The sequence below is a fragment of the Staurois parvus genome, unplaced genomic scaffold, assembly GCF_062004578.1.
Source record: "Staurois parvus isolate SC_StPar_1 unplaced genomic scaffold, SC_StPar_1.0 ptg002073l, whole genome shotgun sequence".
NCBI classification, from domain to species: domain Eukaryota; kingdom Metazoa; phylum Chordata; class Amphibia; order Anura; family Ranidae; genus Staurois; species Staurois parvus.
The window spans coordinates 251,401-264,119 of NW_028319869.1; the positions used below are offsets into that span (position 1 = coordinate 251,401).

Here is a 12,719-nt window from a genome sequence, read left to right on the forward strand (position 1 = left end):
CACTGATACCAATGATGGGGCACTATTCCTCCCACTGATACCAATGATGGGGCATTGTTTATTCCCACTGACACCAGGACATTTTCTACTGCCGCTGGCCACAGTCTGGCTCGCCTAAAGTCTGAAGGACAGTAAACTGGCCCTTTGTTTAGAAAGTTTGGAGACCCCTGGCTTAAAACATGGAGGGTCCTTGGAGTGGGTGGCTGAATAAATTTTGAATGGGTGGGGAAAATATGATAACCACTAGAATGGTATCCTGGGATATCGTATATAAAGAGAACATTTTGGTACATAAAGGACTCTGTTGATACCCACTGGTAACCCAGAAAGCCATGCCAGGTTCAGTAGTGATGACCAGTCTCAAAAAGCTGCTCTTCTCCCGTCTTGTCCTATGCCCTCTCACCAACATTATCATGTACTATGCAGGACCATCTGCCACTACTGGTCCTATGCCCATATTATATAGCTGTCACCGAAGCAAGCCTTCCCATTGGACGATGTCTGCTTTATTCCTGTGCTGGTGATAACTGTAAAATTTTGGATTTCTGTTTCGGTGACAATGGCCATCAGGAGATCAAGATAAACCTGCAAAGAGTTTTGCTTCTTCCCTATTCTATCTAAAACAAACAAAAAAAATTTTGGCTGTACACTTTAAATAAAAAGATCTTTCAGCGCCATCTTGTCTTGGCCAGCTTGAGAGATTTTCGTACCTGTACAACCACAACTTGTATGGAGACGTGATCTGGAAGCCGAATTGGAGCACGGAAGTACTGGGACAAAGCAACTAGCAGGTGAAGAATGGCCACCACCGACTTGGCATGGACAGCTGGAAAATACAAAAGAATTTAAATAGATAAATAACAGGGATTTGGGCGGGTGGGGTGGCTTTTTGAGTATTTTCTGGGTCATTGTCCTGGCAGGTCAGCACTTCACTGGCTACGTGCTTGTTCAGGGTTGGTGGTTCAGAGAGGAAGGGAACCCAAGGAAGGATTTTCTCCAGCCAGCGCTTCTATCCACCCTATATTTTCCCATCCCAGCAAGATAGTTAACATATTCATATGATGAAGTTACTATCTGATGTAACAGGAATGAGCAACAATCAGGGGCAGACTGACCATTTGGAAACTTGGGCTCTGCCCGAGGGCCGGGGGTCAGTAGGGGGCCCCATGAGATGCCCCTGGTACCTTTTTCATAGGTTTTTTGAGTTTGGGCAAGGACACAGGGGCCTCATGATCCCCTATTGCCCGGGGGCCCCATGAGTTGTCAGTCCGCCCCTGGCAACAATACTGCGATCATTTCTTGGTTGAGTACAAGAACATTTCCAGGAAGCTGGAAATCCACTTTGTGTGGTGGTAAGCTTCTTTAGTCACTGCAGGTGCTCATCATGTTCGGATTACAAGTGAAACATGAGCATTGCTGGATAATACTGGACTCTTATGATGATCCTAATGCAAAACATAGAGATCTTGACTTGATGGTGTCAGACAACAAGATGGTTTTATGCAACAGAGGGTGCTTTAGGGTCTGTGTCATTGGGCTTTGGTGTACCCTGAGCTGTGGCTATGCTAAATAATAACAGGGGTTCAGGGGCGGACTGACCATTGGGTAACTTGGGCGCTGCTGGAGGGCCCAGGGTCAGTAGGGGGCCCCATGAGATGTCCCTTGTACCTTTCATAGGCTTTTTTGGGTCTGATTGAGTGTGGGCGAGGACACAGGGGCCCCATGATCTCCTATTGCCCGGGGGCCCCATGAGTTGTCAGTCCATCCCGCAGGGGTTCTCAGAGTTGTGAAAAATATTGCAAGGGTTTCCCCATATTAAAAAGGTTGAGAAGGCAGGACTTAAGGATCTGGGTTCTCAAAGATCAAAATTCCTTTGGGCAATTTTTTTTCACACTCAGCGAGACCTCTGCACTTGAGTTTCCAGACCCACTGGGAAGAAATGGCCAATATATTTAACAAAAATGAAAATTGAAGCATTACACCACTGCTAAGAGGTCCAGATACAACTTTATTCCAATAAAAATTGGGGTGGGGGGACAAAAGTATCCAATGCATTTTGGGGGTCCAAGATTGGTTTGACTGCCAAGCCAGCTGCTAACAAGGCCTGTGCTTGCAATCAGGCCAAAAAAAATAACACTAAAGTGTTACTAAACCCTGGACCTTGAATTCACTATATCTGGTCTCCCCGGACCCCGCATTCACTATATCCGCTCTCCCCAGACCCCGCATTCACTATATCCGCTCTCCCCAGACCCCGCATTCACTATATCCGCTCTCCCCAGACCCCGCATTCACTATATCCGCTCTCCCCGGACCCCGCATTCACTATATCCGCTCTCCCCGGACCCCGCATTCACTATATCCGCTCTCCCAGGACCCTGCATTCACTATATCCGGTCTCCCCGGACCCTGCATTCACTATATCCGCTCTCCCCAGACCCTGCATTCACTATATCCGCTCTCCCCGGACCCCGCATTCATTATATTCGGTCTCCCCGGACCCTGCATTCACTATATCTGCTCTCCCCGGACCCAGTATTCCCTATATCCGCTCTCCCCAGACCCTGCATTCACTATATTCGGTCTCCCCGGACCCTGCATTCACTATATTCGGTCTCCCTGGACCCTGCACTCACTTTATCCGCTCTCCCCGAACCCTGCATTCACTATATCCGGTCTCCCTGGACCCCGCATTCACTATATCCGGTCTCCCCGGACCCCGCATTCACTATATCTGCTCTCCCCGGACCCTGCATTCACTAGATCCGCTCTCCCCAGACCCCTCATTCACTAGATCCGCTCTCCCTGGACCCTGCATTCACTATATCCGCTCTCCCCGGACCCCGCATTCACTATATCCGCTCTCCACGGACCCCGCATTCACTATATCTGCTCTCCCCGGACCCCGCATTCACTATATCTGCTCTCCCCGGACCCCGCATTCACTATATCCCCTCTCCCCGGACCCTGCATTCACTATATCCGCTCTCCCTGGACCCCGCATTCACTATATCTGCTCTCCACGGACCCTGCATTCACTATATCCGCTCTCCCCGGACCCTGCATGTACTATATCTGCTCTCCCCGGACCCTGCATTTACTATATCCGCTCTCCCCAGACCCTGCATTCACCAGATTCGCTCACCCTGGACCCTGCATTCACTATATCCGCTCTCCCCGGACCCTGCATTCACTAGATCCGCTCTACCTGGACCCTGCATTCACTTTATCCGCTCTCCCCGGACCCTCCCGGCACGCACTCTCAGCACATATGTCTTTCTTAATTTGCACGCAAATGTGTGGCTGCTCAGCGACAAGGCCCAGATGCTGGGAAACCACACATTTGCATGTGGCCGGCATGAAGAGGTTAAAACTTCCCATTTCAAATGTTCTCAATCAGAAAAATAATCCTCCAGAATTAGGATGAATAGAAGGCAGAACTCACAGTCCACATTCCACTTGATGTTCCTTGGCGGTAGTTTCAGGGTTTCGTTGATCTTCTCCAGCACGGTCTGCAGTTTTTGCTTTTGAGCAATTTCAGATTGTGTCACTTCTGCTACATTCAGCTTTTCCCCTTCCAGCTTCTCTGTACGTGACAACAAGAGTTAGATATTCATTTCAGATCCAGACCTTTTTTTCAACCTATGTAACCATCACTTGTAAGCAATTTTCAGCTTCCTGTACAAGTCTGACTTTCCTGAGAATGAAATGGACCTGGACCTACCATCAGACATACATTTCATGCTCCATACATCCATGCTAAAAATGTGTAATGTGTAAGTGATCCATTGCTAAAAAAATTACAATGTTGCAGTCCGATCACTGGGGTAGAGGAGACTGAGGAAATGCTTCTTCCTGACTGCAGCAGATTGAGGACATCATCTCAGCCTAGGTAAAGCTACTGGACTGGAGCTCAAGGATGGCTTATTAATAAAAACTCTACAGTTGCTGTATATCGAGACAAGTCAGAAATACATTCCTACAGACTAGCATTCCTATGGTGATGGTATCAAAACCTGATGACCTTAAATGAGGAGCCTCTGCACCTTTGTGACTATTATCAACACCTCCTTGTGACGGGAGTGACTTTTGGGGGTGGCGGGACCCCTGTATCATCTTCCAAAATTCTTATGTTTAACCACCCTGTGCCTGTTAAGGGGTACAGGGTGTGTGTCAGGAATGGACTCAGCACTGGTGGTGGGACTCACCTGCCGTGTGGGCTGCAGTACCAGGGCTGGCCAGCGGGTGCTCTCAGCAACAAGAGGATCACTCCTGAAATCAGCCATCACCTGAGGCTGATTGCAGGCGGTGTATTTAAGGAATGGCCAGACCTGCAGTCAGTGCCTTGGTGTATGTTTCCCATGTGCCCCTGTATCGTGTTACCTGTGCCTGATCATCTGTTCTGTGAAGTACCCTTTGTTGCCGACCCTGCTTTGATCCTGATCCTGCTGACTGTCTCCTGCACTGACCCCTGGCTCTTTACATGACTACTCTCTGCCTGCTCCTCCTGTACCTACCTGCCTGTTACTAACCCGGCCTGCCCGACTACGCTTGTGTTCCCACACATATTGAGACTAGCTTAAGGTTTGGTTTGGTTTTGCATTGTGTGTTCTGTGTATTGTGGAACCTTAAATAAATTGTATTACTTTTACACCATCCTTGAGACTGCGTTTCCCTGTGTTAGTCCACACATCTCTGGTCATACCCGGATCCCTGACAGTGTGGATGTGAATGTCTATTGTGTATTGGTGTGTTGTCCTTTGTTACCTGCCACGTGGTTGCCTATTGTCCTCTACCATTGTTCTGTGTCTTGGTTGGATGGGGCAGGCTGATGATGTGTTTCCTGTAGCCCTCCCCACTCAAGGGGGCGGGCTTATGATGTGTTTCCTGTAGCCCTCCCCACTGATGGGGCGGGCGGATGATGTGTTTCCTATTCCTGGTTGTATTTCCCCGCCCTGTGTATATATCTTGTGTTTTGTGTAAAAATAAAGGGTTGACTTCCTGTGTTAAGAAGAGTCTGATGCTGTCTATTTCCTGTATGATCAGCGGGTGTGGTCCGTGGATGGTGTTCGGACAGGGAAACGGAAATACCCAAGTGCTGTCTGGTTCCGGTTCCGTTACACTCCTGTAACTGCAAACCTTTGTAGAAACCACTATAGCTATAGGTTTTCTAACTTGCACAATGCAAAAAATGCAATCTACACTACTTCCAATTCAAAGGGACTCTGCAATACAAAAAACCTGCCTAACTCATTAGTCTCTAAAGGCAATACCAAGCCAAATTAAAAAAAATCATATCCAAGAAGAACTGCACCATTTATTGGTTCAAAGACATAAGGAAAATAGTAATTTTTCAAGCTAATTACGAAGCAAGGCTCCCTCCAGTGGGTACAAAGAATGTAACTCGAAGCATTAAAATACAAGTGAAGAGCCACCCAAATGATGAAAGAGTCTAAATGACTTTAATGGTTCATAGTGAAATCACAATAAACAGCCAGCACATTCCGGGGCCAAACCACTCCCCCTTTATCAGGCCTTGAAACTTAATCAGAGCTCAAGTGGACTCAATACCATACAGTCATTCCCAAGCAGGATCCCACAAAACCCTAGGGTTCCTCAAGAGGTAGCTAGGAGTTTCTTTCGCTGATTAACCTCCCATTTGAAGGTGCTCTCATAGGTCCAGGGCCAACATCACTTGACAGAGCCAGTCGAATGAAAACAGTGTTCTTTTTAGTTCTCTTTAACAGTTGATTTTTGACTGTAAGGGGGCATTATTTTCACTGGCCACCAATGTAAGGGTCATCCTCTCCGTTGGCTACCAATGTAAGGGGGTCATTCGGTTCACTGGCCGCCTATGTGAAGGGGTCATCCTGTTCTCTGGCCGCCAATGTGAGGGGGTCATCCTGTCCTCTGGTCACCAATGTAAGGGGGGTCATTATGTCCACTGCCAACCAATGTAAGGGGGTCATTCTGTCCACTGGCCACCAATGTAAGGGTGTCATTCTGTTCACTGACCACCAATGCAGGGGGTCATTCTATCCACTGGCCACCAATGTAAGGGTCAGCCGCTCCATTGGCTACCAATGTAAGGGGGTCATTCGGTTCACTGGCCGCCAATGTGAGGGGGTCATCCTGTCCTCTGGCTGGCAATGTGAGGGGGTCATCCTGTCCTCTGGCTGGCAATGTAAGGGGGTCATTCTGTTCACTGACAACCAATGTGAGGAAGTAATTCTGTACGCTGGCCACCAATGTAAAGGATCATTTTCTCAATGACCCCCAATGAATTGGTTTTAGCCTTCGCCAAGACCTTAAAATAGTTTCAAGGTCTACTGGGGTAAACAGTTTGAGAAAACCTGCTTTACCAGGTTGTATCTGGATAATTCAGGGAGATAAAATAAAGGCTATGCCAGAATTAACTGGTGGTAAGAAAGTCTAATTCAGTTACTAATCCTAGTTGCAATTATTTTGACTGGATTTCGGCTTTGGATGCTCATATTGGCCTGAGTGTGTGCTTATTGAAGGAACATTCCATTGCAGGTCCACTGCAGATAATCATATTCCAAGTTGGAGGTTCATAAGTATGGGGAAGAAAAAAATACAACACCGTGGCTGACGCACAAACAAATGACTATAGCATAGCTGTAGAAGAAACAGCCTCCTGACTCCGGACATTAAAGACAGCGTGAAGTGGCACGGTGCTAAGAGGGCTCCAGCAAGATGGCAGGATGAAGAGCTGGACGGTGCGGCTGAAAGATAAAAAAGATCTTAGCACGGCGAGGAAGATGCAGAGAGGCTAAAAGCTCAGATGTACTAGCATCCTCCTTCATCTACCGCCTTAAGATGCTGTATTGGAAATCAATGAGCCTAGTATTAAGCACAGACAGGGTCACCAGGTTCTGAGACAAGCTTGAAAAGATGCAACTAACATTTTTTACTGAGGAAATAACAGATGAAACATGAAGCCTGGCTCTCGGGAGACGCATTTAGGCGCCGGGTCACTGGAAGGTTGCAGCACTGATGAATGACTTCACTGGTTTCATTAAATGATACGGACAGGTTAGATGGGAGGGGAAGGCGATAATTGTGATGATAATGAGGAATCCATACACACAGCTTATTGACACAAGTATATAATGTGGCCTTCACAACATCTGGGTATAATTTGACATATATAAAGGACCCATCAACCGGTATTTGTGTTGCGTAACCCAAGGCTGTAGTTAATGTTGGAAACCTAGAGTCCCTTCTATGAAAACGTCACCATTAATGGTCCCCGTGCTCCTAATTGTTAGAAGTAGATGGACGGATTTGTATCTTTCCACATCCTTAACCATTATACGTAGAGTATCCTCAACAATCTTCTAAGAGCAAGAGCTATGAATCTTTCCAATAGGCTTTCCAGAAGTTAAAGTGGACTTGTCAGAAACTTGAATACATTTTTGATCAGCAACTGTATAATTTTCAGAAAAGCTCCACCTTTCATCGTTGAGCTCCAGTCCATTGACTACTCTTAGGCAGGGGCGGACTGACCATTTGGAAACTCGGGCCCGGGATCAGTAGGGGGGCCCCATGAGATGCCCCTGGTACCATTTTCATAGGCTGTTTTGAGTTTGGGCAAGGACACATGGGCCCCATGATCCCCTTTTGCCCGGGGCCCCATGAGTTGTCAGTCCACCCCTGCTCTTAGGTTGAGTACTAAAAACTAAATACTCCACCATTTATTCCAGTTATGCAATTCAGCCCTTTCCTGACCAGTCCCAGCGTCACTATTACGTCCGAGCGATGGGATGGTTTGCGTGATGACGTGACTACTGTGGTTGGCTGTCACAGTTACATAGTTAGTCTGGTTGAAAAAAGACAAAAGTCCATCCAGTTCCACCATAGAAAAAAAAAAAAAGATATAATCCTACACCCACAGTTGAGCCAGAGGAAGGCAAAAAAACCCAGCAAAGCATGATCCAATTTGCTCCTGCTGGGATAAAAATTCCTTCCCCCGAGAGGCAATCGGATATTTACTGGATCAACTTTACCTATAAATGTTAGTATCCAGTTATATTCTGTGTATCTAAGAAAGAATCCAGGCAGGGGCGGACTGACTATTTGGAAACTCGGGCACTGCCCAAGGGCCGGGGGTTAGTAGGGGGCCCCATGAGATGGCCCTGATACCTTTTTCATAGGCTTTTTTGAGTTTGGGCAAGGACACAGGCGCCCCATGATCACCTATTGCCCGGGGGCCCCATGAGTTGTCAGTCTACCCCTGAATCTAGGCCTTTTTTGAAGCAATCCACTGAGCTGGCCAGAACCAACTCTTGAGGGAGTCTATTCCACATTTTCACAGCTCTCATGGTGAAGAAACCTTTCCGTGTTTGGAGATTACATTTCTTTTCCTCCAGACGTAAAGAGCACCCCCTTGTCCTCTGTGATGACCTCAGGGTGAATAACTCTACACCAAGTTCACAATATGGGCCACTGATGTATTTATACATACAGTGCCATACAGATCAGGGCCGCACTCTAATGATGCCAACCATTCCAATTTCTTCTCAAGTAACCATACTAGCTGGTAGAGGTCCATGATTAAGCCCAATCTGGGTGAAACGCATCGAAGGGCCTGGCCAAGGGCAAAGACTGTGCAAAAGCTGATAGACCTGGAATAAGCTTGAATGGTTGACATCGTTAGAGTGCAGTCCTGGTCGTTGTGGCATTGTGACAACCAACCATAGTAGTCATGCAGACCATCCCGTCTCCCGGGTGTAATAGCCCAGTTAAAGGGATGCCTGGACTGGGCAGGAAAGATGCTAAATTACATAGACGAAGTCCGGAAGTGACGAAACGCGTTAGGGGAGTGACGTCAAGACACACGCATGCCAACCGGAAGTGTCGCCACGGCCATTTTGTTGGTTGTATACATGTGGTTTCAACCAAAAGTTTGATCAGTCAGTACAGAGTCATTGAGGGAGTAATGCTGGAAGCTGGATTTTCCTTTTTTTAATGTGAGTTTTGATTAAATTTGTTTCTATGATGTGAATTCTGCCTAAGAGCCTTTGTTTCTTTATGAGGAGTTTGGAGGAGTACCCCTGAACAAAATGAAGGATTGAAAGATATGGATTCCCTATGTTAGCCCATGCTTGAGAATAACTTCAAGAGGGTAATAGTACCTGGTATCACTTTTGGCTGGACTATAGAGGGTACTAGTACCTAGTATCACTATTCACAAGTGGTTGGAGTGATCACAAGTTTTACACGTTTTGGGTTTATTTAGTTATTTTTTTATTTATGCAGTGAAAGAATAAGTATATATTTATATACCGTATATACTCGAGTATAAGCCGACCCGAATATAAGCCGAGGTACCTAATTTTACCACAAAAAACTGGGAAAAACTATTGACTCGAGTATAAGCCGGTGGTGTCAGTGGGGGGAGGAATAGTGCCCCATCGTTGGTGTCAGTGGGGGGAGGAATAGTGCCCCATCGTTGGTGTCAGTGGGGGGAGGAATAGTGCCCCATCATTGGTGTCAGTGGGGGGAGGAATAGTGCCCCATCGTTGGTGTCAGTGGGGGGAGGAATAGTGCCCCATCGTTGGTATTAGTGACACCAATGATTGGGCACTATTCCTCCCACTGACACCAATGATACTTACCTTGCTGACCCCTGCTCCAGCCTGGGCTCCCTCCCTCTCCCATGGTACACACTTACCGGTCAGATGTCTTCCTTCTCCGGCCGCTCTCCTCCTCTTCACTCACTCAATCTTCGCGGTGCCTCTCGGCTCCTCCTCTCCAAGCTCCACCTCCTCGCCGGTGATTGGGCGCCTGTGTGCCTCTCCTGAGCTACAGTTCCGGCGGCCAATCACCGACGAGGATTGATCCCGGGGGTGTGTCCAGATGACAGGGACGGCATGTCATCCCGCCCACACCTGGAGACGGTAGAGGAGCGGTGTCTCGGTTCCTAAGGCAATCGGAAATATGTGTTTTCCGATGGTCTTAGGCGACCCCTGTGAAAGTGTCGTTCGACCCCCAAAGGGGTCGCAACCCACAGGTTGAGAACCACTGCTTTAGAAGCAGCGCCCCCTGCTAGACATCTGCAGACGTTGACTCGAGTATAAGCCGAGGGGGCCGTTTTTCAGCACAAAAAATGTGCTGAAAAACTCGGCTTATACTCGAGTATATACGGTATTACTTGCACGTTTTTTTTTTTTTTTTTTTTCTTTCTTTCACTATTTTAAGAGTGGTTTTGTGTTTTTGCACAGAGTGAAGTACATATATTTAAAAAGATAATACGCTATGAATTTTCTTTTAGTTTTTTTTTTGAGGTTTTCATGGAATATTTAGGATCAATTTCCTTTTAACTGGATTGAAGTGAAAATTTGGAACTTGGATTTTGGACACATTGGGATTCTATTTTATTTTACGCAATTTTATTTTTGTGATTTTGAGACACAATTGGGAGTGAATTCAATTTGAACACATTTTTAAGTTTAAGTGAATAATATTTATTTTGATTGTATAAATTGATTACATTTGTAGATTTTAATTTTGGGTTTTATGTGGGATTTATATGTTTTACCACAAAAAGGATATGTTGGATTACATAACTGGATTGAATGGTGGTTTATTCAATGTTGTGTCGGGTGTTCATGTAAAGTGGGATGTGCTCTCTTCTGGGACCGGCACCTACACTGTTGCAGTGTTCACATGATCAGGAACCGGTCCCTGCTGGCTCCCAATCATTACTAGAGACTAAGAGCCATCTTTGACAGTTTGGTCACTGTGCCTGGGCACTCAAACACTACCCATGGGTGCATAGGTGCGACAAGTAAAGGATAAAGCCCACTTTCTTTGCTGATGCACATAGGTGTTACATGGGCAGCAAAAGGTTCACATGCAGCTAGTAGAATTACCTTCCTGTCTTTATATTAACTTCACTTAAACCCGGCACAGCAGGTCTGGCATTAGTATCATGGGAGAGGGCAGCATTGCAAGCTGAATAGCCCAGTGCATTCATTGTAACAGTGGATGTGCTTACTGACAGGGAAATTGGGTTGAGTGAGCAGAGTGTTGACCTCATCAGTGTGACTATTCTCTTTCACTGTCCACTCCACAGGCTTGGGGAAGAAGAGAAGGTGGTGGTGTGTGTGGGGGGGGGGGGGGGGTCGGGTCAGTGTCCAAATTGAGGTCAAGTCAGGCCCATGATGTTTTGGCAGGGTTTGCCGAGCAGAATTACAACAGGAGTTCAGCTTTAACAGCAGACCTGCTCAGAGGTCATTTATAGGGGATTTCCACTTTTGATAAAAAAATAACATAGCAAAAAAAATTGCTACAAAAAACAATGTTCTTATAAGTTAGCCTTTCGTACCATTCTGAAGTCGCTGTAATTTTCTAGAATTGTCAAAAAATTCAATTCAATATGGCAACCTGGAAATGTTCTGTACACAGTTGGTGTAGAGAACGCCGTAAGAAATGCAATTTTCTGCTTCTGTGATTGGCTCATTGATTTTCTCAGCTGTCTACACTGAAATACAAATACAACTTTGGCCATCTTGCGCAATAGGAATTTCATTTTTGGAGAGATACTTGCCAAGAGTCAACTACTTCTAAAGGGATGCAGACACTGCAACATTTCTTATTAGAGCACTGATATTGCAGTGGGTGGTGATAATGAATGCTGACCTTTTCAATCAGGAATCATTCTTTCAAGGACATTTATTTATTAATTTTATTTATTTCAGGTACTTATATAGCGCCGTCAATGTACTCCACGCTTTACATATATATTGTACATTTATATCACTCCCTAACCCTCAAGGGGTGTACAATCTAAGGTCCCTAACCCTCAAGGGGCGTACAATCTAAGGTCCCTAACTCACATTCATACATACACATACTAGGGACAATTTAGGCCAATTTGAGGTGATGACTAAACATGACTTGTTACATTTATTTATTTCAGGTACTTATATAGCGTTGTCAATGTACTCCGCGCTTTACATATATATATTGTACATTCACATCAGTCCCCGCCCCCGAGGGGTGTACAATCCAAGGTCTCTAACTCACATTCATACATACACATACTAGGGACAATTTAGACAGGAGGCAATTCACCTACCAGAATGTCTTTGGAGTGTGGGAGGAAACCGGAGTACCCGGAGGAAACCCATGCAGGCACAGGGAGAACATGCAAACTCCAGGCAGGTGGTGCCGTGGTTGGGATTCGAATCGACGACCCTAGTACTGCCAGGCGGAAGTGCTAACCATTTAGCCACTGTGCTGCCCATAGTGGTCCAAATAGCTTTTTCTTCATAACAGACAAGGCAGTTTGGTAAAATCACTGTAATGTACATCGATCCCCCGGAGGGAGTGGAGGTACACTTTGAGAATGATGTGGCAGTTTTTAGACGTCCTTCTAAGTAACGGATAAATGGAATATGCCCAACTCATCTAGTGCAATACCAATCATCAGTTTTTTTCCCCAGTCATCATCTGTCTGATGCCAATCTCAGACATTACAATGTTTCTAGACCAAGACCCTTCAAAAATTCTAGACTTAGCATGAAGTGCGTGTTACCAAAACAGTTTCTGAAGCAACTGCCTGAAAAACCCCTTGAAGGTGTCTTCATAGTTCTAGGGTTGACACCACCTGACGGAGCCAGTTGCAGGCCACCAATGGTCTTTTTAGCTATAGGTAACAGTGGATTTCTGACCACCACTGTAAGGGGGCT

The 12,719-nt window shown here is 46.2% G+C and overlaps 1 protein-coding gene across 2 annotated transcripts in view; it reads right to left on the bottom strand.

The window, feature by feature from the left end:
- The window catches only part of PARVA (parvin alpha), a 115,054-nt gene that overhangs the window by 33,194 nt on the left and 69,141 nt on the right, over nt 1–12,719 (bottom strand). For both annotated transcript variants that reach the window (XM_089664858.1, XM_089664859.1), the window contains exons 5-6: nt 3,446–3,586; nt 711–826 (exon numbers count right to left, since the gene is read on the bottom strand). In XM_089664858.1, coding sequence (XP_089520984.1) covers nt 711–826; nt 3,446–3,586 — 257 coding nt within the window. The remainder of the gene's footprint in view (nt 1–710; nt 827–3,445; nt 3,587–12,719) is intronic.